Here is a 25,992-nt window from a genome sequence, read left to right on the forward strand (position 1 = left end):
GTTGTGTTTTAGACTCTCTGCTAATGGGGCCAAGGTTAACAATGGCACATTCATTCAATGGGATGTTATGTAGCCATTCAAGATAATATTCATGAAAACCATATAACACAGATGATGTGATAGAGAGTAATGATAAAGGAAGGAGCAAGAAATGAGGTGTGTGTGTATAGCAATGCCAATGTTTAAGCCTTTTATTAGAAAAAGAAAGTGGAAAAAAATAGAAAGTTATTTGCACTTATATTTGAGTGGTGGGTATAGCAAAAAAAAAAAAAAAAAAGATGTTTTTCTTTATTCCTACTTTCCAATATTTGAATTAAAACTTTCTTTATAAGCACAGACTGTTTTAAAGTGGAAAAGTGAAAACAACTGTTCTTCCATGTTTAAAGACATATAAAGCAAAAGCACTCTTGTGGTGGTCTGAAGATGTTTCTGGAACAGAACACACACTCAAACACAAAGACAAGAAGACCATGCCGTGGAGGAGCATAGAGGAGTGGGGGCGCCAGTCCTGCTCCTCAAAGCTTTGTTTCTTAGGGAGACCAGGATTCAACGTGTGCCTTGGGACCAGGAAACTGGGAGCTCTCCCCACCAGAACTAGCCATGAAGAGAGGAGCATTAAAAAGTGTGGTGGAAGGAATCTCTCCCTGATCAAATCCAACCCCTAACCAGAATCCTTTCCTGCATCAGCAAGCAGTCCTGAGTAAGAAGCTCTGCTTTAGTGGACGCAACATTGAGAGATCTTAACTCCCCAAAATCAGAGAGCCTAATGAAAATGGGGAGACCCTGTGCTGCCTGCACCTCTCAGTTCCTCACTTAAATCATTATTATGAAGTTTCAACATTCACTGTCCTCTACTGATTCAGAACACCTTGCCTGCATGGCCCCTTTCTGACCACTCCATCACCCATGAATTCCCATTGGCCTTCTGGTTGTTCCGTTTGGTCTCCCAGAGGTGGGTGCTGAAATTTCTTTTTAACAACTTCATTGAGGCATACTTTGTTCAAAATACACTGCACAGCTTTAAAATATGCATTTTGAACAGTTTTGACAGATTTCTACACCCATGAAACCACAACCACTAATAAGATACTAACATTTTCATCACTCCAAAAGTTTCCTTGTGCTCCTCCCTCCAGACTCCCCCCAAACCCCTCCCCAAGCCCCAGGCAGCCATTCATCTGCTTTTTGTCACTATGGATTAGTTTTCATTTTCTAAAAATGTGTACAAATGGAATTATGCAGCATGTACTTTCTTGTGTACTTTAACTCAGAATAATGGCTTCCATGTTCGTTCCAATAGTTGAGGGTATCAGTAGATGGCTTCTTCTTATTTACAATCAGTATTCCCTTGCCTAGATTGCTAACATTTTACTTTTCTGTTGAGGGACATTGGAGTTGCATTTCCTTTCAAGAATATTACAAATGAAGCTGCTGTGAAAACTCAGACCTCCTTTGGGTGGACAAATATTTTCCTTTCTCTTAGGTGAAGACTTCAGAGTATAATGGACTTGTTTTTTTTTTTTTTTTTTTTTTTTTTGGTTTTGTTTTTTTTTTTGTTGTTGTTGTTGTTTTGGTACTGGGGATCAAACTCAGGGCCTTGTGCTTGCAAGGCAAGCACTCTACCAGCTGAGCTATCTTCCCAGCAATACTTCAGAGTAGAATGGCTAGGTTGCATATGAGAACATTTGCCTTTTTCAGAAAATACTGCACTATTTTCCATTTTGCATGCTCACTGCAGTGCCCCAGTCTTTCAATTGCTCCAAATCCTTGTCATCGCTTGGTATATGCGGCCTTTGGTTTTGCAACTCTGATGGGTACATATGGATATTTCACTGTGGATTGCAAGTGCATCCCATCCTGATCTCCCTGTGAAGAAAAAGCTGAAGAACCAAGATGGCACCCCACTCCACCTGCTCCAGTGGATGTTTGCTCTCCTGTCTTCGAGTGTCTGTTCCACTCCAGAAACATCTTTAGACCCACTGCAAAAGGGCTCTGTTTCTGCCTGAAGATGACCCCAACACATCCTAGCTGGAGCTTCTTATGCAGCCCTGACCCTGAAGCAGACATGCAGTCATTAATTCTATGAGACTCCTAGGGCTCCTATAACAAATGACCACATATCTGGTGGCTTAAAATTTACTCTCGCTCTCTCTGGGTTCTGCAGTTCAGAAGTCGGAAGTTGAGGTGAGGCAGGGTTGCTTCCTTGTCTAGGGGAGAATCCATCTGTACCCTCTCTAGCTTCTGGTGGCTGCTGGCAGTCTTCTGTGTTCCTTGGCTTGTAGCCACATCACTTCAACCCTGCCTCTGACTTCACATTGACCTCCTCCATGTGTATCTTCTCTGTATGTCTGCCCAAAATCCCTTTGTCTGTCTGTCTGTCTGTCTATCTATCTATCTATCTATCTATCTATCTATCTATCTATCTATCTATCTTTCTCTCTCTCTCCTCTCCCTGTCTCTCTCTCCCTCTCCTGTCTTAAAAAGACACTTGTTAGTGGATTTTGGTCTTACCAGGATAATCCAGGATTATCTGTTTGTCTCAAAATCCTCCATTATATCTGCAAAGACCCTTTTCCCAGACTAGGTAATATTTACGGATTCCAGGAATTTGATCTGGCTATCAGTTGGAAGATCATTTTTCAACCTACCATATTGCTAAGGGCTGGGCATGCTGCCAAACATGTGATATTGTCTGTTTTCCTCATAAAAACCCTGCACACTATTATTCCCATTCTTGAGGTAATCTAGACTTCAGTCATTATCTTGTCCAAGTCCAGTGCTGGCTAGAAATAGAATCAGTTTATTTCCTGGCTCCCATAGGGCTTTTTGCTTCTGGGCCACAGAGATGTTAAAACCACCAGAATGCTGAAAATTTTCCCTGAAATATGTGTGCACTCAGTAGATTATTAGATCCACAATTTAGCCTCAATGAAAGTTCTAAGAGAGTATTATTATCAGTGGTTTTCAATCCTGGCTTCATATCAGATTCATTTGAAGAACTTCAGTTCACCACCTGAAGCAATATCTCAGGGATCTAGCTTTTTACAAAAGCTATTCAAGTAACTCTTTTGTGCAAGCAGGATTGAGGGGTCCTGGGATTCTCTGCCAAACTCATGGCCTTGGAAGTCTTCTGAAGTAGGCTAAGTTCATTCAATGATCAGAAATGACCCTCAATATCTTCCATGGCCAAACTCAAGCCTCATTTTATCTTTATTTTTTATTTGTTCTTTTTAGATATACATGACAGTAGAGTGTATTTTGAAACATTATACATACATGGAGTATAACTCATTCTAATTAGGAACCCATCGCTGTGGTTGGACATGATGTGGAGTTACATCATATGATCATGTATTCACATATGAACATCAGAAAGTTACATCCGATTCATTCCTAATCCCTCCCTGCTCCCTTCCCTTCATTCCCCTTTGTCGAATTCAATGAACTTCTACTCTTACCCTCCTCACCCTCCCATGTTCTAGCTTAGCATCGACATATCCTTTGGTTTTTCTGAGACTGGCTTATTTCAGTTAGCATGATATTCTCCAGTTCCATCTATTTACTGACAAATACCATAATTTCATTCTTCTTTATGCCAAGCCTCATTTTAGACTTTCCCAAGTTTCTGGAAACTACAAGATGTCTAATTTAATTGCTCAGCAATTTAATTTCTATAGGTATGAGTAAATGAACTTACTCTACTGCTCTGCCTACTTTCTCTAGTTCTTTTTGTCAATCATCACCCAGGTGCTTTCTGAAGAAAGAGCCTCTTCAGACACTTATCTGTGGAAAGTCACATATTCAAAAATATAACTCCAGAAGTTTCACATCCACAGATAAACTGAAAGCCTTCATTTCTATCAAAGGAATATGGAGTCAATTATAATTTTCCCTCTTTGTATTAAGAAAGGCATATTATTTCTTCCTCTGCATAATTAGAAGTGGGTGGATGGATTCATCTGATTTTCTTTCTCTAAACATTACCCAAGGGTTAAAAGCAAACAGGGAAAAGTTTACTTCCCAAAATAAAGATTTGGAAGACAATTATGGCACCTTGATATTTTCTTCTTTAAACATAGTAATTAAGGAATTGAGATACCTATGTTGATTTATTTCAGATGTTGATGTGGAATATCTTAAGTAGGTTTCCATACTTGCTGGTACATCTCCCACAAACCAAGTGCTAATGAATGTGAGTTGATTAGGATTTCTCATACTTGATATTTCATTGTGATTTCTCTTACCTGACATAATTCAACTGAGAAAATCCCCCTTTTCAGGTTTGCCTGTGAAAAACATACTATGTGCAAAGTTTATTGTTTTACTTTTTATTTATTTTGTATTATGTTAGAGTCTGTTTGCATATTTTCCATAGAGAACTATGGGCTAATCAAGGCCATTCTTGTCTTTGCACTTTTTAAAAACTTAACATGTAATAAATATACATTTTTTGTAGGGTACAGTGTGATATTTCAATACATGTATACATGGGGTAATGATCAAATCAGGGTAATTAGCCTTTTTAGCTATCATTTCTTTATGTATGGAGCCATTAAGCCCCCCTCTTCTAGTTCTTTTCACATATATAAGAGATTTCTGTGAACTAATGTTGCAGTAGTGCTGTAGAACTTTAAAACTTAATGTTCCTATCTCATGTCCCTGTCATCCATCCTCTGTCTCCTACCATTCCTAGCCTCTTGTAGTCACTATTCTACCCTCTTTTACTTTGAGATCAGCTCTTTTAGCTTCCACATATGAGACAGATCATGGGGTACTCATCAGCATTCACTTTTTAATTTATGCAATCTATACCCTTTAGGGAGACACAGGAAAAGAAGTCTGGAGTGATAGCCAAGTCATCTCTAAGATTCTTCCAAGTTAAAAGTCTCTTTTGCAGAATACTCAAAACTGAAAGTAGTTAAGTCATAATCAAATTGAATGCCTGAGTTTGGGTACTTCCAAATAGAAGAAAGTGTTCCTGAGAGAGCTGTTCTGGAGAATATGAAAAGCTTTTGAGTTAAGAATGTGTCATGGATCTGTCCTGTGCCTGGCTGTGTAGCAAAATGGACTGAGGGATGCTATGTGGTATCATACAGCCTTATTCCCTAGTGTAATTTCAAAGAATGTGAGCAAATTTCTAAAAAACAAGGGCACCTTGGGGAATTTTAATCTGTAAGAATTGTGTAACCTCATATTTTCCAGAAAGGACTCAGCAGGGAAATTTAAAAATTTTCTCCTCTGAATGCGCTGAAAGAGGGCAGTTCTCACCTATCTGAATGGTTGGGAAAATGAGTCCCAGAAACTTTGAACAGAGGCTTGCCAAGAGATTTTGCATTGTAACTCTGTCCTCAAATACCCAATAGGTAGAGGGTGTGGCCTGGAAAAAACCTTGCATATAATAATTTTCCATTCAGTCATCACCTGAAGTATAGTTCCCACAGTCAGTTGATTTGGGTTGTTTGGGCCATTGCAGAACTGACTGAATGCTACATGCTTGACCTGATTTTGTTATGAAGGTCAAAAGCAAGAGAAAGTCATAACATTTCAGAGATCAGTGACTTTGCCTATGTTCGTGAATGAATTATCTGCCTGTTAAGTGTTTCAAATGACTCTTTTGGCATCGAACTTCATAATGGCCAGAAGTTGCCGATCAAACTAGGCAAATTAGTATAGTTACAGCCTTAGTTGATTACAAACTGTATTTCTTCTCCTTTTTTTTTTTTTTTTTTTTTTTTTTTTGAGTGTCAGCCTGCACTCATTGACCATCTATTTTGGCAAAATAGATGTTCCTTTCTTCCAGGAAGTAATGAATAGTTGTAAATTGTGACTTTTGGCATAGAGAATTTCACAGTCTCCAGAGTGGACACATTGTTACCTCACTGATGGAGCTCAAATAAACTATAAAGTGGGAAGATCTTTCCTCAAAAGTCCTAAAAGGAAGCAACTGGAGAGCAAGGATCAGTGATTCCAGCCTCAAGGGAGCCCGTTGTTGAATGTCAGAGGTGGATGTAGGGATCAGAGTCTCCCACAGGACTAAAAACAGAAGGCAGAATAATAGCACACATAAGTACTCACTCCATGTTTGCCAAACAATCATATCAAGCCACTCTAGTATGACTCTCAGTGTCAAAATCCACACTCAAATTTAAACAGAAAGAAGGAGTAGAAAATTATTTAATGCTCAAGAAAAGCTCATGCAGATTTTGCTGGATACAGGTACTCAAGTTATATATTCAGGTTGCTATCCGTCATCTCTTAAAGTTGAATATGACTTTAATAGCATATGTTGGGTGCTAGAGATTATTAGGCAGCTACTCTGTATTGCTCTTCATGTGCCTCCTCTAAGCATGGGTCGTTGGACCAACTTTGGGTCATGTACTCATTCCTGCACCAATCACTGGACAGGAGAGGTGAAATATTTTGATTGGTCAGAATCAATCACATGCTACCCACCCCTATCCCTAGGGTAGTTATGCATGGGAAATATGATCTATGGCCAGAATAGGTTGATGGATCTAAGGTCAGACTAGAAAATAAATCTTCACTACCTATACTATGCCTTGTCTGTTTACTATGTATTAGGAACTGAGAAAAAATTTGTATAAATAGTAAACCATTTTATCTGCCCAACAAACCCATGCAAGTAGAATGATATGCAAAATATTAACATACTCACCTAAGAATCAGAACAAATGTGGAAGGGCCCCTGTGGAACTGGCGTGGAATCCTGGAGGCCCGTACTGCGTCAGGCATTAACCCCTTGTTTGCTGGGTCATGGACACTCCTGAGGGAAAGTGATTCTTGTGGGAGAGGCCAGGGCAGCTGGTTGGTGAAGAGGGACTTGGGAGGCCTGAGGCAGTAGCGCTGTGATCACTTTTTCAGGAGTAATACAGCATTTTCTAATAGCTGGCAGAGCCATACTTGTGCATGCCAGCTTGCTTGATGACAGAGAAACAGGGATTACTTCTAGTTTACAAGTGTGGAAACTGTACCTCACAGATTTTTATTAAGTTGCTCAAGATCACGTTAGTAAACTGCGGAACTGAAATTCAAAGCCAGATTTATCTGAATCTAAAGTCTATGTACTACTAAAAATTCCATTAATCCAGAGATCCTCCATTTATCACAAGCATCCTTGTATACCCACGTCTTGCCCTTGAATGAGTAAAAGGTTTCCCTGAAAATCAGTGTGGCCTCGATTCTTATAGTGTGACTTTTATTAGTAAGACAGAGCTCACGAAGATGCTCAAAATTCCCAACTTCCATCTTCCTATCACTCAGTCAAGTACCATGATTTCTAACCACCAAAAGTTAACAGAATGTTTACATGTTCAATCAATGTATTTACATGATTCTGAGAATGATAAGACACAAAATTAATGGTATAAACACTGGTCTTTTCTTACATCACTTTGATTACAAACCTAAGCTTTGTTGCAAAAATTCAAAAGGTAGAAATTGTTTTACTAGAAAAGTCAAAATTCTTCGGGCATATTTGGGAGGGTTTAAGATTAACATGTAATGTTCTTAAAAGTTGATTTTGGAAGATAAGCCACGCCCACCCTCACCTCGTTGTGAATTTCTCCATAGAAGTATGAGCCCCTGGGAATGTGGAGTTGGTCTTTCTGTTAGTTTTGAGGTTGGCCGTGATGTCATGCCTCCCTCACATTGCAGCAGTCACTAGAGAAGTGCGAATGAGTAACACAGTGCCCTTGGGTGATAACTGTATGGTGTGAATAGGTTCCAGAACGAAACAAAATGACAAGAATTACAACAAAATTGTTAGTGTTGTAAATGTCAAGAGTGGTTTGCACGATGGTCACATCACCTGGATAAGATCCCAGTTCCATCATTTATTGATCTATGAACTTGAACTGCCACTTACACACACTGAGACTTTATTTTCAAACCCGTGGTAGGGGACATACTGGTACCTTCCTCCTATGGTGGTTGTGAGGATTATTTAAAGAATCCATGAAAAATGCTTAGCATTGTATCTGGTATATTCTGTACCAAATGCTCCGAGAATAATTGCAGAACAGGGAAATGTCAATCAGGTTAAAAAACTAGAGGTGGTTAAGCACTGGTGGAAACGTGCTTTAATGAAATTTGAAAGATACAGATTGAATAGATGAAGGAGGAGGCAGAGGGGCAATAAGACCAGCAATGTTGGGTAATAAAGCATCAGGGGAGTGATGAAAGGAGTATGGTAAGAAGGCAATGGACACCATGATGGTATCTAGATGGTGGATGAAATGAAGGGAGTGACCGGTAGAGGTTGGACTGATGTGTGGGCCTGTTTGACAGGTTTGGGGTCTTCCCCAGGGTCTGTAAGTAGTGCCTCACACTGTTGCAAACATGAATAAGTGAGGGAGGGAATAAGTGAACAAAAATAGCCTGGGTTCCTAAAGCTCTGAGGGGTGGGGTAAAATGTCTCTGCTGCCAACCCACCCACATTGCCATTATGTAAACAAGGCAGGCTGCACAGGGATGCTCAAGTGTGGGATGATTCCATGAGGGTGAGCTCTACAGACTGTCAATAAGGGAACATTGTTTCAATCATTGGGCAGAAGTGACAAAGGGGAAGAGACAGGGTTTGGTGCCCAGTGAGGGCTGGAGTAAGAGGAAGAGTTATTGTCCTGGGGGCTGCAGAGGAGTGATGCTTAATGCCAGACATGTTTCCCTGAAGCAAGGAAGGAAGGAAGGAGAAAGAAGTCATCGCTCCAGCTTCTACTTTCCTGGTGCACCACTCTCCTGCTGAAGCCTCCCCTTACTCAAACCAGAAGAAGCCAGCCCTCCAAGCAGCCCGTCCAGAGACTGGATGGGGCAGCAAGGTCAAGTGGAGCATTACCACACATATCAAAGATCATTTTCAGATTTTAACATGTGCTTGGTTCATTTTGAAGGCTGCTTACTGTGACTTAACTTCATGTGACTTGTGTGGCATGTTTAGTAGGTTCAAAAGTGGGCAGAAATGGCCAGGATTTGGACCCATATGAGAAGAACGATAAGACCAAGCTCAGGTTCAAAACTTGGACTGGGTCAAGGGCTACCTTGAAAAGGAAGGGGCAAGGTGAAACACTATAATTGCTGCCTGGGCTTGTGACTTATATAAAGCTTAGTAACTTCCCAAAAGGGTAAAAGTCAATACATTTTTGCAGCTGAAATCTGGACCAATCCTTCCCTCTCTCCCACTCTAGTTCCATGTATGTGTTAATTAAGACCCCAGCATCACAAGATGAGAACTTCAAACCACCAATATAAAATCTACTTATGAATTGGAGGAGGGGTCTTGTGAGTAAGGTGATCACCAAACCACTAGATAATCATAATTAAGATAGAGGAGAGAACAACATGTATCCCATTTGTTTACAATAAAAAAAAAAAAAATAGAAAAAAAAAAAAAAGATAGAGGAGAGGAATTCCAATGCAGATAACCCTTTAAACTATCATCTGCGGCACATGAGGCAAACTAATGCTCAGAAAATCAGCCAAGTGCCTAAGCAACTGGGAGAGGAATTCACCCCAGGCAAAAAGAAAAGTTCGAAGATATATAAATATAACTTAAACTTATCAAGGAGATAAAAAAAAAAAAAGAATATTATTCATTAAGAAGAACAAGAAATCAGGCTTGGGGTGTGGCTCAGGGATAGAGCACCTGACTAGCATGCATAATACCCTGCGTCTTATCCCCAGCACTTAAGAAAGAAAGAGAGAGAGAGAGAGAGAGAGAGAGAGAGGGAAAGAGAGAGAGAAGGGAAGGAAGGAAGAAGAAAAGGAAGAAATCAAAATGCAAAGGCAGGCATAAAGTGTGTATGAAAAATAAATTTTGGAAATAAAAGAGTCAACTTTAGATTGTATTAAATCAACTAATTAGGAGCAAAATTAAGGCAGAATTTAGTACAGAGATAAAGAGATGAAAGTTATTAAAGGGCATTGAAGACACATAAGCAAGATCAAGTGAGATGCTTCAATCTAGGCCTAACAAGAGTGAAAGAAGTAGAGAATGCTCTCCAGAAGAGCAGAACAACAATATTTAAAAGAACTAAGGTTGGAAATTTTCCAGCATTGATGAAAGATATGACATTTCAGAGTTAGGAAGCATAATGACAAGAATTGTCAAATAAAAATAAATCCATATCTAAAATATCACAAAGTAGCAAATAGTATATCAACAAAGAATTATAAAAGTTATCATGAAGATAAGATAGATAAAAATAATGAAGTTAATTTGTACTTTTATCAAGGAGATAGATGCCAGAAGACAATGGAGTGATATCTTCTAAATGATAAAGGAAAATAACTGCCATATAAGAAATCCGTACCCAGCTAAACTATCACTAATGATAGTTTGGGTGGTGGTACTATTGGAGTAGGAAAAGGAGAGGCAAAAGCATTTTGATCTTCAGTTATACTCAGGAAGTTTACTATTTGTCTTAGTCTGCTTGCTGTTATAACAAAATATCATATCAGACTGACTAGCTTGAACTATAGACATCTATTTCTCAGACTTCTGGAGACTGTAAAGTCTCAGGATGGTAACTGATTCAGCTCCTAGTGAGGGTTCTCTTCCTGGTTTGCAGGTGGCCATCTTCTTGTGTCCCCACTTTGTTGGAAAAGGAGGAGGTGGGATGTGTGTGCGTGTGAGGAGAGAGAGAGAGAGAAAGAGAGAGAGAGAGAGAGAGAGAGAGCACACGTGCAAGCTCAAGTGTGAGGAAGAACAAGTCCTCTGGTCTCTTATAAGGGCACTTATCCCACCATGAAGATCCCACCCACACGACCCTATCCAAACTTAATTAATTTCTAAAGCCCCCCCCCCATACTATCACATTGGGATTTAGGTCTCCAACATATGAATTTTGAGGGGTAGACAAATATTCAGTCATAACTCTATTCCTGTATCCTCAATAAGTTTGTAAATAAAGTTATTTATAAAAAGAAATATACATCCAGGATAAAGAAGTAAGATGAGAAACTATAACTCAGAAATTGGATAATGCATATTTGTAAAGGTTGGTAAATACTCATTGACAAATTGAATAACTTCTATAAAATAAATAATAACATTGTTTTCTAAAAGGTGAAGTTTCTTATAATGAAACAATAAAAATCATCTTTATTTTATAACTACAATTGACTTGACCATTGCCTAATGGCAGCAAAAATCTCTTAATGCCTCAAGCTCTATAGAATAAACATAATATTTTCTTGACATTTAAAAAATAAGTCATTTATTTTAGAGTACTTTCAGGTTTACTGAAAAGTTGCAAACACCCAATTTCCTCCATTTTTAGTATCTTACCTTACAATAGTACATTTATTACACTAAGGGATCCACATTTGTACACTATGATTTAACTAAATGCCATTGATTATTTAGATTTCAATAGTTCTTTCCTAGTTCTTAATTTTTCTATTCCAGGATCCATTCAGGATACCACCTCACATTTAGTTATCATGTTTCCCTGGCCTCCTCTAGTCTACAACTGTTTTTTAGATTTTCCTTGTTTTTGATTACGTTGACAGTTTGAGAAACACAGCTCAGATATTTTGTAGACTGGTTCTCAATGTTGGTTTGTCTCATGTTTTTCTCATGGATATACTGGGGTTCTGTGTTTTAGGGAGATAGACTCTAAGGAAGAACCCACTTCCTAGTTCTTTCAGATTGCTGCAGGATACATTTCCTTTCTGGTGTGGGTCTGAGGTCCCTGCTTCTCGCTGGCTGTCAGCAAGACTGCTCTCAGCTCCTAGAAGCTACCTGCAGTTCATGTCACATGGCTTTTCTCCTTTCCATCACATCCAGTTCTTATGCTTCAAATGTCTCCAGCTTCCTTATTTCTGACAAGGTCAGGCCCATGGTTATCTCAAGGTCAGCTATCTTAGGACTTTCAATACACCTGCAAAATCCCTTCAGAGCAGCACCTAGGTTAGTGTTTTATTGAATAACTAGGAAAAGGCATGTGTGTACACCAGGGCCTAGAACTTGTGGAACATCTTAGAGTTCTGCCTATCACAGGAGGAAGAGGTGGGGGCACAGAAAGAAAAAGAGAAACGAAACAGAACAGAAAATCATGAAGAAACATCATTTTGTTTGTATTTCTCTATTTGCTTTATCTTATCTCTACTTCCATATTTCTTTCACTTTTCTCTTAGTTCTCCCCTAACTAACCAAAATGCTATGTGCATGGAGTTTTATGCTGTAGTAAATTCAAATTGTAAAATGGAAATACCTCTAAAATTAACCAGTTTGGGGATTTTCTAAACTTTTTGTGAACAGTGGATATTTTAATGTTTCCAATGAATGTGAATCTGCTTGGGAACTGTCCATAACCTTAAAACTGTTCTATAACCTTAAAAGGCAAATTTTTAAAGCAAATTACGCAAGGATATATCTTCTTCTGAAATGTATTTTTAAAGCATATATGTAAGACAGAGTAATGCTAAACATATTTATACAGAAGCTATTATTAAAAGATGACAGTATCCCTTTTGAAAATGGTACAACCCACCTGGGGAGAACAAGAAGTAACACACACACACAGTCATCTGATATGTTAATATTTGGTGCCATGAATATACAAACAATGCTTGCTTATCATCTCTTTTTGGTGTACTCACTCTTAGGCAGCTGTCAGCCTGCTGTGAATCCTAAAATCTTAGCATATAGTTGTAATATTACTCAATGTTCAACATATATGAAAACATTTATTTTACTCAGTTTTCCACACGTATCTAAAAGAGGAATGTTTAAAATAGAAAGTCAATCTTGTGGCTCTGAGAACAAGCACAAAGTTGGACAATACAGAATGAAGATGAATAATTGAATACTTTCAGCCTCCAGATCCTGAAAAACTGGAATGCAAGCTATCCAAGATGAAATAATTAATGATTTTTGGAGCAACCTATTGCAAGAGTACCCAAATATTGCAAAACATACAGTTTGTGTTCTTCTTCCCTTTGCTACAACACTCTCTGTGCTCCAACAAAAACAAAATAAATGAATAGACTCGATGTTGCCACTGATACGAAGTTCTGACTCAGGCCCATTGTTCCAAATGTTAATATGTGATAGAGATGTGAGATAGAGTTCACTAAATATCTATTCACTGTGCTGTGTTTACTAATGAAATATATGAACCAAAAGATGCTTTATTTTGTTCTCAATTCATTCTCAATAAAATAAAACTAAAGTTATGTAATAGTACATACTAAAAGCATATAAAGTATCAATGATAAAAGATTTAAAAAAATACACCTCAACACAAATTAAACAAAACCTTTGAACAGATCTTTCACAAAAGAAAATCTACACAGCAAACAAGCACATGCAAAGCTGTTCAACCTCACTAACCATAAGGGAAATGCATATCAAAACCAAATGGGGGGCTGTTGTAGTTCAGTGGTAGAGCAGTTGCCTAGCATGTGTGAGGCACTGGGTTCAATCCTCAGCACCACATATAAATAAATAAAGGCATAAAAAACACAAAAAACATTTTTAAAATGTAATTTTTAATATTTACCTAATGAGAAAAGACTACATGCTCATTAGAATGGCTAAAACTGAAAAAAAACAAAAACTAACAACAGCAAGAGCTAGTGAGATGTGAAGAAACCCATGTTCTCTTTAATTGCATAAGACAACAAAAACATATTCTCCTACAGTTCTGGAGAGCAGAAGTTCAATCAAGGTGTAGGTAGGGCCTTCATTTCTGGAGGTTGCAGGGGAGAATCCTTCCTTGCTTTCTGCAGCTTCCGGTGGCTGTTGGCATTCCTTACTTCTGGCTGGGTCTCTCTGCTCCATCTTGACATTACCTCTTCTCCATATACCTATGCCTAATCTCCCCCTGCCTCTCTGTTATAAAGACATACGTGATGGCATTTGGGGTTCACTTAGAAAAGTCAGGATAAGCTTTCCCTCTCAAGATCCTTAACAGTTACACCTTTTGCCACATAAGGAAATATTCGCAGGTTCCAGGGATTAGGATGTGGACTTATCTTCAGTCACTGCACATACCAAATGTCCATCAATGGTGAAGAGATAAACCATTTGTGATATATCCATACAGAAGACTCTACTCGTTCACAGAAGAGAATTAAGTATTGATAAATGCAACAGCATGGATGCGTTTCCAAAGTATTTTAAGTGAAAGAAACCTGACTCCAAAGACTACAAATTGATTCCTTTATACAATATTCTGAGAAAAGCATCACTGTAAGGATAGATACCTGATCAATGGTTGCCAAGAGCTGGAGATACAAGAAGTAGATTGACTTGACAGGAGCATAAGGGAACTTTTGGTGATGATGGAAATATTACCTATTTTGATTACAGAAGTGGTCACATGACGTGTATACACTTTAAAATTTATCAACCCGAACATTTAAAATTGGTGAATTTTAGAGCTGGGCAGGTGGTACACCCTTGTAGTTTCAGCTACTTAGGAGGCTGAGGCATGAGGATCCTTTAAGACTAGGTATTTGAAACCAACTAGGCAGCATAGCAAGACTCCTCAAAAAATAAATAAATAAATAAATAAATCAGTACAAAATAGGCAAATTTATTTGACATAATATATGCCTTCATAAGTCCACTTTGAAAAGCACAACAAATTTTAATAATTTTGTGCATTTAATCTGAGACAACTTTTGGTCTCTAATCCAAATTCATATGATTATGAGTTCCTGGTAATGTGTCAATATGTTAAAAATTTTCATTGTTTTGTGGTTTAAAAAAGGTTTGGAAAAATGCATGAAAAATCATCTTTAAATTTTTAATTTATTTTCTTCCCTTCTTTTGTCTCTCCTCTGTTATACCAGTTATAATGAAGAGGCTGAAGTAAGAATTCTCTCCAAGACCACATTTGTCCAATTGACATGGCAGCCCTTTAAGTTTCTGGAATTTTCTCTAACTTCCCAATGCCCACAAAATTTGGTCCCTAAACACACTGCATCGCTGTCCTAATTAGTTTCTGTCCCTTATCTCTCTCCACTTAGATTCATTCAGTATAATGAAACACCAAGATCACCTTTCAAAAAAAAAAAAAAAAAAATCAAATCTGATCATGTCAATTTTAGCCTTAAAATTACTTTTATTTTCCCTCAAAAGATAAGTCACATGCTGTGCCAGTTAGAATTCTTAATTACAAACTCTAGGCCTGTCTTCTAGCCTCATCATCTGTCACCCTTCCATAGCACACCCTCTATGTCCCTGGCTTCTGAAACACCTTACTATTTCAATACACAGTGCATTTCAACTTCTTGTTTTTGCTTCTTTTCTTTTTTGTTTCCAACGTGGCTTCCCTGACATTGCACCAATATGTGACTGGCTTAGGGCTCAGGCTAGACCAATCTTTAGCCAATCACTGTGGCAGCGGGATGAAATTCTTCTCATTATTGGTCTGTTGGCTCTCCACTGGGACATTAGCATCACCACTCACTTCAGAGATTCTGACTCAATAGTTAGGCAAGACTGAATGGGGGTGGGAGGGGAGTTTGAAAGGTCCCAGGTGATTGTAATGGGCAGCCAGGTTTGTGAACCACTGACTGACTTCCACCAATTCAATCCCAAGTAGCTGCCACTAATAACAGAAGGTGTGGATGGGTTGAGAAGCAACCAAAATGCCCTCCACCAGCACCATTACAGCTGTACCCCGTGCTCTGCCGAAAGGGTAAATGTCTCTTAAGGAGAATTATCCTGAATTCATTAATGTCTTACAATGAAATTGTATTTTATTAATCCCATGCCATACATAAATTTGGAAAACAACACCAGGGTTTTCTAGCCATTCTGTTTGGCTTAAGCTACGGGTCATGCTTGGTGAGCATACGTACCCAGGGAATGCCTTCCAACGGTTCTTTGGGCTTTTGCCCACTGGCTGGGAACCAGCTGCTGCCTTCCACAGGCTCCTGTAGGGACGATAAGCCACTGGACGATCAGAGAGGGTGTATGGGATATGGATGGTTGTGCTCCCTTGCGGTTTCCGAAGATGACCTGTGTTCATGTGTGCATGCACACAGTGTGGCTGCCTGAGTGCTGCTAAGGTGCGGAAGGCAGCTCAGGAGCCCACCTACAGCGCACAGGTGGGGAGTGGCGGGCCAGGAGACAACTGCGCACCCTCATACCCACTTTTTGTGGGCAGGGTTGGATCCTTTAAACTACATCCAAGCTTGCCTCGCCTGTTCCATGTGCACTTCGTTCTTTATTTTCTTGCGGTCAGTGAACTAACAGGGTTCAGATGCTTAAAAACAAACAAAGTCTATAACTCTAGAAAAGCCCGTCCTCCGTATCTCCCCGGGAGTCCACAGTCAGGTGGCTACCACGTGGCCGAGCCCGGGGTGTGTCTGCACAGCCCCTCCCAGGGCCCCTCTGCAATGCCTCCCGGATTCCTCTCTTCTCCGTGCCGCCTTCCCACCGGTGGAGGACGCACTTGCGGGAGAGTGGGGAGAAGCCCTGGGCCTCCCCGTGGGAACGAGCCAGCGATCGCGCTCCCCAAGGGCCCGGCGCGCCCCCTCCCTGGCCCCGGGGCGCGGAGCCGCGGCCTGTGATCGCGTTCCAGGCAGCAGGCGGGCTCCCGCGCCGGCCGCGGCGAAGGGCGGGCGCCTGTGATCTGCGTCCAGGAGCGCGCGCGCCGAGCGTCCCGGGGCGCCCGCCTGTGATCGCGCGCCAAGCGCGACCCCGCGCCCGCGCTCTCGCCTTCCCGCCCCCGCCTACCCGCGGCACCCAGCTCCGGCGGAAAGTGCCGGGGACAAAGGGGTCAGCGGAGCGCTTGGCTCGGGCTGGCGGCTGTGGTCTGGTGAGTGCCCCCGAGACCTCGTGCGCCCACCGGCACCCCGCCATTCGCTAGATCCAGCGAGGCGCCGCCAAGACCTTCTCAGGAGCGACGTCTGAGGCCCGCTTGCCTCTAGACGGAACCGGGGGCGGGAAACGGCCCAAGGCACGGAACGCGGACCCTGGGGCTGCTAGTCGGTGCGGGCCAAAGGAGGAAGGAACGCGTGCCCAGTTGGAGAGGAGGACGTCGCTGGCTTGAAATTTTAGTTCAACACGGGGTGGTTTTCAAAGCAGGTGTGAATAGTTCAGCAAGCAAGAAAGCTTTCCCCCTGAAATAGGTCCCTGAGCAATCTGAAAGCAGACAAAAGCCTCACATTAGCATAGGGTGTGCACAGCCACCTGTTCAAATAACTGGGGCAAACAGTGAAAAAACGGCCTTGGAAAGAAGAAAAGAACTCAAAACCAGTGCAAATACTTGAGCCCGGGTGAGTTGAAGGATTAAGCTTCATCGCAGCACGGGGGCGGCGGGGGCGGGTGGTGTACCCCACTTGTAATCAGAACTTGCATGGTTTATTTTTAGCAACCCGTTTGATTCCATTAGACGATGAGATAGCAGCATTCATAGCCTCGTCAAAATAAAGATTTGAGGAAAAAAACCTCAGTCAGCCTGAATCCAGCAAACATTCCTGTTTGAAAATCCTGACTTCGGGTCATGGGTGAACAGGTAGGATTTTTTTGTTTTTTCCCCCCACAAACAAATAGCCCAGCACTGGAGTCTGTGTTTAAGATTGTTGTTACTGCCTGCTTCCGTTCCAAGAAGACAAAACCATGATTTCATCAGCATTAGTTCTTAATATTTTTGAAATGTTATTTTACATTTGTTTTGTGGCATAGAGAAGAGCGGGGCAGGGAGTTGGAAGCCAGTGGAGACAGGAGCCAAGAAAAACTTGACTAGGAGAGAGCGGGTGGGAGATGAAAGGGTATTGAAGGTGGGAAAGGACTAGGGCCCAGCAGTGTGGGAACAGAGCACATTGATGCAATGAGATGCTGGCAAGAAGGGTCCAGGACCACACCAATAGCAAAGCAAGTGACCTCTGCCTGAGTCCCACCGTTTAGAGAACCCCCTTTTAGCTCTCCTTGGTTCTTGTTTGTCCCAATAGGGTGACTTGTCTGAGAGCCAGGAGAACACACCCATTAGCACCCATTCCTTCTTGGTGCTGGCTAACAAAGTCCGTCCTTAAGCCAGCAGCATCGGCATCCCCTGGGGAGCTGGGTGGCAATGCAGGCTCTCAGCTCTGTCCCAGACACCCAGCCTAATAAAATCTTCAGGTGGAGAGGATCCAAGTATGGCCTGTTCAGAATGGCTGCTTGAGAACATGTTACCCTGGCAAGGACGAAAGCACCTGGCAACACTGCCAGAGTGTATAGCCCTGAGTAGGAGTGGGTCCTTCTGTGAGTGAGGGAGGAGAAGACCAACTTGCTTGTGCCATCTGGCATATCTTTCCAGGTGTGGGACAAGTGTGAGACAGCTCCCCTCGTACTTCCACTTTACAGCACGAAACTCCAAAGAGTCCAGAATTCTAAATTTGAATCACATCTTCCAGGTTGTTAAGATGGGTTATTAAAGTGAGAGGCTAACACATATTCAATACTTCATTAACTTGGTTTGTAGCTTTACTTATTTAGACATGTGATTTGTGGGCTTCCAATCATATTCTTGCCCTGGGCCAGAAAATATTAAGGCTGGGCCCTGCAGGTTGTAGACATTTCCTCCTTTAGAAAGAGGGAACTCAGAAAGAAAGGATCCGTCTAAGGTAACACTGTTAGCATGTAAATGCATAGTCTCTAATCAGTTGTCTAAAAGTTTAATGTGCATCTGATTTTTTTTTTTTTTTTTTTTTTATGTTGAGATGCCGGTCCCAGTTGTTTGCCTGAAAGGAGGATTAACTTCAAGAACAAACAGAATTCAACGTGTTCAACTAACATTCAGTATGAAAGCCATTCATTTTTTTCAACCAACACTGATTATTCTTCCATTATGGTCCAGACACCATGTTTAGCCAGGCTCTGATGAATGCGACCTGGCTGTCCTCAAAAATGCCCTTGACCACTAAGGTGGGTTAAACCTCTCTTTATGAAGCAGCTCTGCTTCTTCACATTTCCTTCTCCCCAAACTGATGGAACTCCAAGTCAAATGCTTCAAGATCCTCCCACCCACTTATCTGGAGTGGACCTGAGGAATAATTTGGCTTAATAGACAAGACAGGCAGGTGGATAGTGCTTAAATTTGCATATTTGACAGCACATAGTAAAGTCAAATTCGGTTGCTTCTGTGTTCATCTTTTTTAGGATACTGGCCATTTCCTTATTGTGATTTGATATTATTATTCACTCTGGTTGGTGAACTATCTTCGCTGGTGAAGTTTCTGCCCTGTTTATCAAGGATGAGTTCTTTCCTTCCTGACGGATCAGAACACCCACTCTCTAAGACCAGGTGTTACATTCATCCTGCTGGAGAGAAATCACTTGCTGAACTCTTGTTGAAGTATTGGTCACATCATGTTTTACACCTTCATAAGAATTCAGTCTCTTATTTTTAAAAGAAATTCAAAAGCACACAGTATTGACCTGAAAAAATGACCAAAGTTGGCTGCTACAGCATTAGTGAGAAACATATTCTAATCACTAATTGTGATTTAAGTCTTCTTAAATCACAATATGAGGCAGCTACCTGGTCTGCTGGCCCAAAAAAACCATGGAGAAGAAGAGGCTCCTGGCCCTGGTGAAATGGACGCAATGATTCCTTATCAGGCAAGCCTGACCCTGATATAGGACTTGTTCTCAAAAATGCCATCTTCAGTAGATTAGAGCAAGTAGATCAGGGGAGAGGAGGGAAAGGAAAGGTACTAGGGAACAAGACTGATCAAAATGTTAGGTACCCGTATAAATATGATGGAATAAGTCCCACTATTATGTCTAATTACAATTATAATTTAATAATGCCATCTTCATTCCAATGACCGACAGCCAGGCAGTCCATTAAGTTGGTGTCCTGTTCTCGTTAGGGAAAGAGGGAACAAACCTGAGAAAACAAGGGAACCAGCCTTTTCACTAAGATGGCACCAAAGTCAAGAAGGAAGTTCCCGCCCCTCAAAGCCCAAGCTTTGAAAGCTCTGAAGGCCAAGGAGGCAGTGTTGAAAGGTGTCCACAGCCACAGGAAAGGAGATCTCCATGTCACCCATCTTCTGGCAGCCCAAGACACTATCCCAAGGCAGCCCAAATATCCCTGGAAGAGCACCCCTAGGAGAAACAGGCTTGACCACTCTGCCATCCTCAAGTTCCCTCTGATCACTGAGTCTGCCGTGAAGATGACCAAACAATGACACACTCAGTGTGCACTGCGGATGTCAAGGCCAGCAAGCACCAGGTCAAACAGGCAGTGAAGAAGAAACTTAAGTCACGAAATGGCCAAAGTCAGCACTCTGATCAACACTGTAGAAAGAAATATATGTTCAGCTGGCTCCTGATCATGATGTTTTGAATGTTGCCAAGGAAATTAGGATCATCTAAACTCAGCCTAATTATAAATATACATTTATTTACCAATAAAGAAAAAACAGGGAAGAGAACCAATAACTAGAGATGGAAATGTTAAGTACCCTGATTTTATCATTACATATTGTATCCACGGAAGGAATTGTCATACTATACCCCATAAATATATACAATTAAAAAATAAAGACTTCATACAATAAATAAATAATCATCTCAAAAAATCTACCTACACACAGCTGTCCGTCCTCCTTCCATGGCTGGTAGCCTGGAGGCTGGGCTGGCTTGTTGATACAGTCCTCACCCCTCAGCCCAGCTGCTTGAGAAAGACTTGAAAGTCCAAATTCCACCAAAATGAGTTACTGTTTCATATTCCTAATTGTCATCTGCATTTCTGCCCCCACACATGTAGATCAGAAGCTCCAACATTATTACTATCTGGGGAAACGCCACATTTCTCAGGAAAATTTGCCTAACCATTTCTGTCTGCCTGATAACTGAATTTAGGTGCCTCCCCAAAGACATGTGGCAACAAATCTGGCCCCATTGTGCAATTGAGGAGCATCATTTTCACAATGACTAGATCTGATGTGGAGCACACCATTCCTGTGGCTACTTGGAAGTTGAAAGGACACAAAGTAGGCTATATTCACCACACTTTGGCGGTGATATTTATGTATTTATATAAAGGATTCCAAAATTTTAGAAATGAGTGAATATCTCTCCTTAAAGTGCCATGCAAAAAAAAAAAAATTTTTTTTTTTTTTTTTTGTTAGTATGTAGAGCATTTTACTAAACCCAGGGTTCATGTGGTCTGACTTTAATGGCAACACAGGATTTTCGAACTGGATACACAGTTATTTATAACAACAACACTAGAAAGATAATTTAAACTCTGATATAAAACTGATGGCGGTAGAATTCAGTACTCAAGGGTGTATCTGAGGCATAGATATTGAAGTTCTCTACACACGGATGAGACACTATTCTTAAATAAAGACCTACAAGTTTACCCTAACTGAAAGAGGCACTGTAACTTCTCTTTACATATTTTCCTGGACCTTATAATTAACCCATGCTCATTGTAGTAATTTGGAGAATTCAAAACGCCTATAAAAATTAAAATCAGCAATGTTCATACTGCTCAGAAGTAACAATTTTTAACATTTTAATTGTTTAATTTTGGAATTTTAAGGATGCAAATGTGCTTTACGTGTTTATCAAGAGAAAATTAGGAGACAATGTTCGATATTTACAAAATGTTAAATACTTAGAGGTAGCTTGTCACTTAATGAGTACCTCAATCACTGAATTATCTTTGCAAAGATGCTTTTATTCACTGTATAATACCTGATTGCATGAGCGTGCCAACTTTTGACTCTTTGCAATTCAACTTCTTTCTACTTTGGATAATATAACATTGCAAAAATATCTCTGAATGTATATTTTGTCACCATTGGTATTTATAGTTGCATCCTTAAAGTAGATCCCTAGAAGAGAATTTTTTGAGCCAAAAAGTAGGAACAGGGTAAGGACCAAACTTTAGAAAGTTGCATCATTCACACTTTAACCAGCCTGTTTGACACTAATTTTTCTGTATTTTTCCCAACAGTATTTTGTTTTATCCCTTGAAAATTGGACTGTTCCATCATTTTCACTCTATTCGCTAAGAAAGCAACAAATAAGGAAGACTGGAAATACAGTATTTAGCAGAAATAAAACTCAAATTTCAGTAGACCTCTTAAGTAACCAGAGATGTTAACCTCTGTTTTGTTAACTCCATCCCTATTTCTCAATACTGTTTTAGTTGCCAAAGTGAACTTTTTTGGAAGTTGTTCCTATTTTTCTCTCTCCTGTTTGCTTGCGTGCTGGCTTGGTTACTACATTCAAAAGTAGCAACATAGTATGGATGTTGCTTTCTTATAAAACCCACTAGCAGTGGCTGCAACTGGGCTAAACGAGGTCTTTAAGAAAAGGGATGAAAAAGAGTTTGTTATTTGCATGTTAAGAAATTTCATACTGGAATAAACTTGACTGGCACAACTCCAGGTTGAAATAGCCGTATATGTTAGGAAAACAGAGAACTTGGGATAAAATGAGTTTTAACTAGAACAGAGTTGGGATCATCTGCGTGGCTTTAGCTGAGCAGCAACTAGCAGTGCTTTGTGCTTAACTTTTGGCAGAGATGCAGGGCATCCGCTCCTAACTTAGCTCTGTTATCACGAGAACAGCATCATCCAGGTGCCCTCTGCTAACAAAATTATTTTTCACACAGGTGAGATACAGTATTATGTGACTTTTCAAAGTACAGTGATGCCAAATGCAGAATCACTGATGAGCCAGATTTCCAGGACTGCTCATTCATCCACTCATGGAGGGAGTGGCCACTTGTGGATCTGCCTGCATCCTGGGTCTCAGTGCTGCACGGGCACTTGACTCCACATGCATATGCCGCACAGGTATGCATATTTCTATGCTTTTGCCTTAAGCTGGATTTGAGTGCTTCAGCTTGGAGGGAGCTGTGCAAACCATACTCATAAAATTAAACTTGTCTGATGATTTCTGTAGAGGATAGAGTCAACTCTTGTTTATCTAGATATGGAGTCTTCACTCAGTGGTTGAGCTGTGGAAATTGTTTTTAACCTTATTTTAAATAAATTTTAACCTTATTAAAATAAATTTTAAATCTATAGAAAATTGGGGATAGTAACACCATAAACTCTTATAGATCCTTCATCTGGGTTCACTCACTTGACATTGTTTCCTACATTTGTTTTCTCTCTTGATAATCTTTTTATTCAGTATCATGCATGCATATGTATATAAAAATGTGTGCATATATACTTTTGCTGAAACATTTGAGAGTGAGCTGCAGACATCGTGGTCCTTTATCCCAAAGTACATCTGTTTTAGTTTTTTCGCCGCTGTGACTAAAGGACCCAACCAGCACAATTGTAGAAGAGAACAGGTTTATTCAGGGGCTCACAGTTTCAGAGATCTCCAACTATAGACAGCCAGCTCCATTCGTTGGGGTTCAAGGTGAGGCTAAATATCATGGCAGAGTTTGTGGCAGAGAGAAGCAGCTCACATGATGATCAGAAAGCAGGAGTCTCAGCACTCCAGATACAAAATAGATGCCCCATAGCCACACCCCCAATGAACCACTTCCTCCAGCCACACCCCACCTGCCTCCAGTTACCACTCAGTTAATCCCATCAGGGACCAATTCAATGGTTAGGTTAGGGCTGTGATCTGCTCCTTTCTCCTCCAAACCTTCTTGCATTGTCTCACATGTGAGCTTTTGGGGGACACCACATCTAAACCATAACAACATCAATGTGTGTTTCCAAAGAATAAAAATGTTTTCTTACATTGCATGCTATAAGGGATAAACCAGGAAGTACAGCACTGATAAAACTTGCCTATCAATTATACATTTTTTATTAAAATTTCTCCAATTGTCTCACTACTGGCCTTACTGTATTTTTTTTTTTAATACAGGATCACACAATGCATTTCATTGTCTTGTCTTTTAAGTTTTCACTTTATCTGAAACAGTTCCTCAACCTTTAATGGTCACATTTTTAGAGTACAGACCAGTTGTTCTGCCGAATGTCTTTAGTTTGGATTAGTTTAATTGTAGATTTGATCCAGATTGTGCTTTTTGGGGGGGGGGCGGGGTGCAGAAATATCACAGAAGTGACCTGTCATCGTCATTGCCTTCCACAGCAAGAGATGAGTGTTAGTTGGTCGCATTACTGGTGATGTTAGTTCTAGTCACTTGGTTAGGGTGGTGTCTGCCAGATTTTACAATGGAAAAGATATAATCTTCCTCTTATTAATATGGAAAGATGCTTTCCATCTGTGCACAGGCACCATTCCCTCCCAAATGTTCACTGTATTGTTTAACAACCAGTGTTGAATTTTGTTGAAATTATTTATGACAATGAGGGCGTCAACGAGGTACCTTTTCGGCCAATTAATTAGTTGGCATTCTGTTGCAAAGACTTTCCCACTGGTCCATCCATCCTTCCATCTGTCTATCTTCTTACCTATCTACCTGTCTGTCTCCTCTCTAGATCTTATTAGAATCAATATGGACTCATGGATTATTTTTAATTCATTGTTATCAGCTGGAGAGTTTTAAAGATCTTTAATCTTGTCTGTTGTTCCTTTTGTACTTAAAATACTCCTTGGAGGTTCATTTTGATTTATATAATCTGCAAAATTTAATTTTAAAAATGTTTTTCACATAATGCCCTCAAAATTAATAAGGATTAACTTTTGGACCAACCGTGTTTTGTAATACCTGAGTCTTCCAGCTATTGTGATGTATAATTGTGATTTGACTAGTTTTATGAAGATGGCTGCTGAGTGAAAGACAGATTTAGTCAGAACTTTCCAACAGAAGCTTTCTGTTCAATATTTTTAGTGCATCTCAGTCTTGATTTTGGCCTATCTTGAAAAGGCATATAATTCCACATGTTGACCTGTTAGGCAAGTTGGGGCTTGCAGCATAGATGCTGGCCTCGTGGGACCAGGACTTGTCATCCCTTTTATTAATGTTACTTCTAAGTTCTAAATTAAAATAAACACAATTCTTGTGGTCTTCAACGTATCTGCTAGTTTAGTTTTTAAAAACATGAGGTTGTTTTCCTTACAACTTTAGATTTGAAAAGTAAAACTGTTGATTTACATTCTCTGTTTTTAAAGGAAAATCAATGGCCTGAACATAAATCCCTTTTAAAAGATACTTTCAACATCAAGATACTGTTGATTCAGGTATCTAATTGGTATACACATAGGCATAGTATATAGTTTCTTAGACCTAAAAAGTCCCTAATTAACATTGAACAGCATTTTAACTCTTTAATGTTATTTAAAAATATTGCTATTATCTTGAAGAACACTTTGAAAGCCTATGTGGTCTAATTTTAAATGTAAAGATCATGGTATAATTCTCCCTTGGATTTCTAAAGATCTAGTGTTTTTTGAGATCTAACCATGTACCGGGCTTTGTTTTAAAGCAGTGCTTCTCAACTAACTGGAGTTAAGTACATTTTTAACTTATATTATTTTAAATCTATTGCACATGGATAGTTCTACCTCGCATGGCTAATGTGTAGTTGGGTCCACGTGAGCCTCATGGTTCAAGTTCGATACAGTCTGGTCTCTGGCCTGCTCAGCAAAAAGAATTCACAGATCATGAGTTTGGAGTCCTGGTGATGTCAAAAGGCTATAAAAGTTTCTGAACACTTTCTTGAATGTCTCGTACTTATTGTGGACCTAGCTGTAGACCCTTCACGGGCTGGCACTACTAACCCAAAGACCATGCTTTGAACAGCACTGCTGTAAAGTATCTGATACTTTACCATCGCAAGTGTCTTCTAAGAAAAATTACTATACCTATCCTAATATTACAGGGGGAAAGGATAGTGTGCTTCCCAATTTCAAGGGCATACAGTTAGCATGGAGTAGAACTTAGGTTCAGACCCAAGCAGCCAGTGCATAGAGAAGCCAGTATGTGGATCCAGGTGGGCCAGATCCAGAGCTTGCACTTCTCCTGTGTGCCTGTCAAGTAAGAATAGTTTAGTTTGCGTTATCAGAGGACCTCCTCAAATGTACCTTCTACAGATTACAAACTGCCTTCATCCACTCCTATCTTTTTTTTT

The 25,992-nt window shown here is 40.2% G+C and overlaps 1 protein-coding gene across 1 annotated transcript in view; it reads left to right on the forward strand.

Moving 5' to 3' along the window:
- The window catches only part of LOC306659009 (uncharacterized protein), a gene marked incomplete at its 5' end in the record, with an annotated part of 41,726 nt that extends 15,734 nt beyond the window's left edge, over positions 1 to 25,992 (forward strand). Inside the window, 3 exons of the mRNA XM_079136262.1 lie at positions 16,018 to 16,080; positions 16,269 to 16,793; positions 18,679 to 25,992. Coding sequence (XP_078992388.1) covers positions 16,018 to 16,080; positions 16,269 to 16,793; positions 18,679 to 18,828 — 738 coding nt within the window. The 3' untranslated portion in view covers positions 18,829 to 25,992. The remainder of the gene's footprint in view (positions 1 to 16,017; positions 16,081 to 16,268; positions 16,794 to 18,678) is intronic.

This window comes from Sciurus vulgaris (genome assembly GCF_902686455.1).
Source record: "Sciurus vulgaris genome assembly, chromosome: 4".
NCBI classification, from domain to species: domain Eukaryota; kingdom Metazoa; phylum Chordata; class Mammalia; order Rodentia; family Sciuridae; genus Sciurus; species Sciurus vulgaris.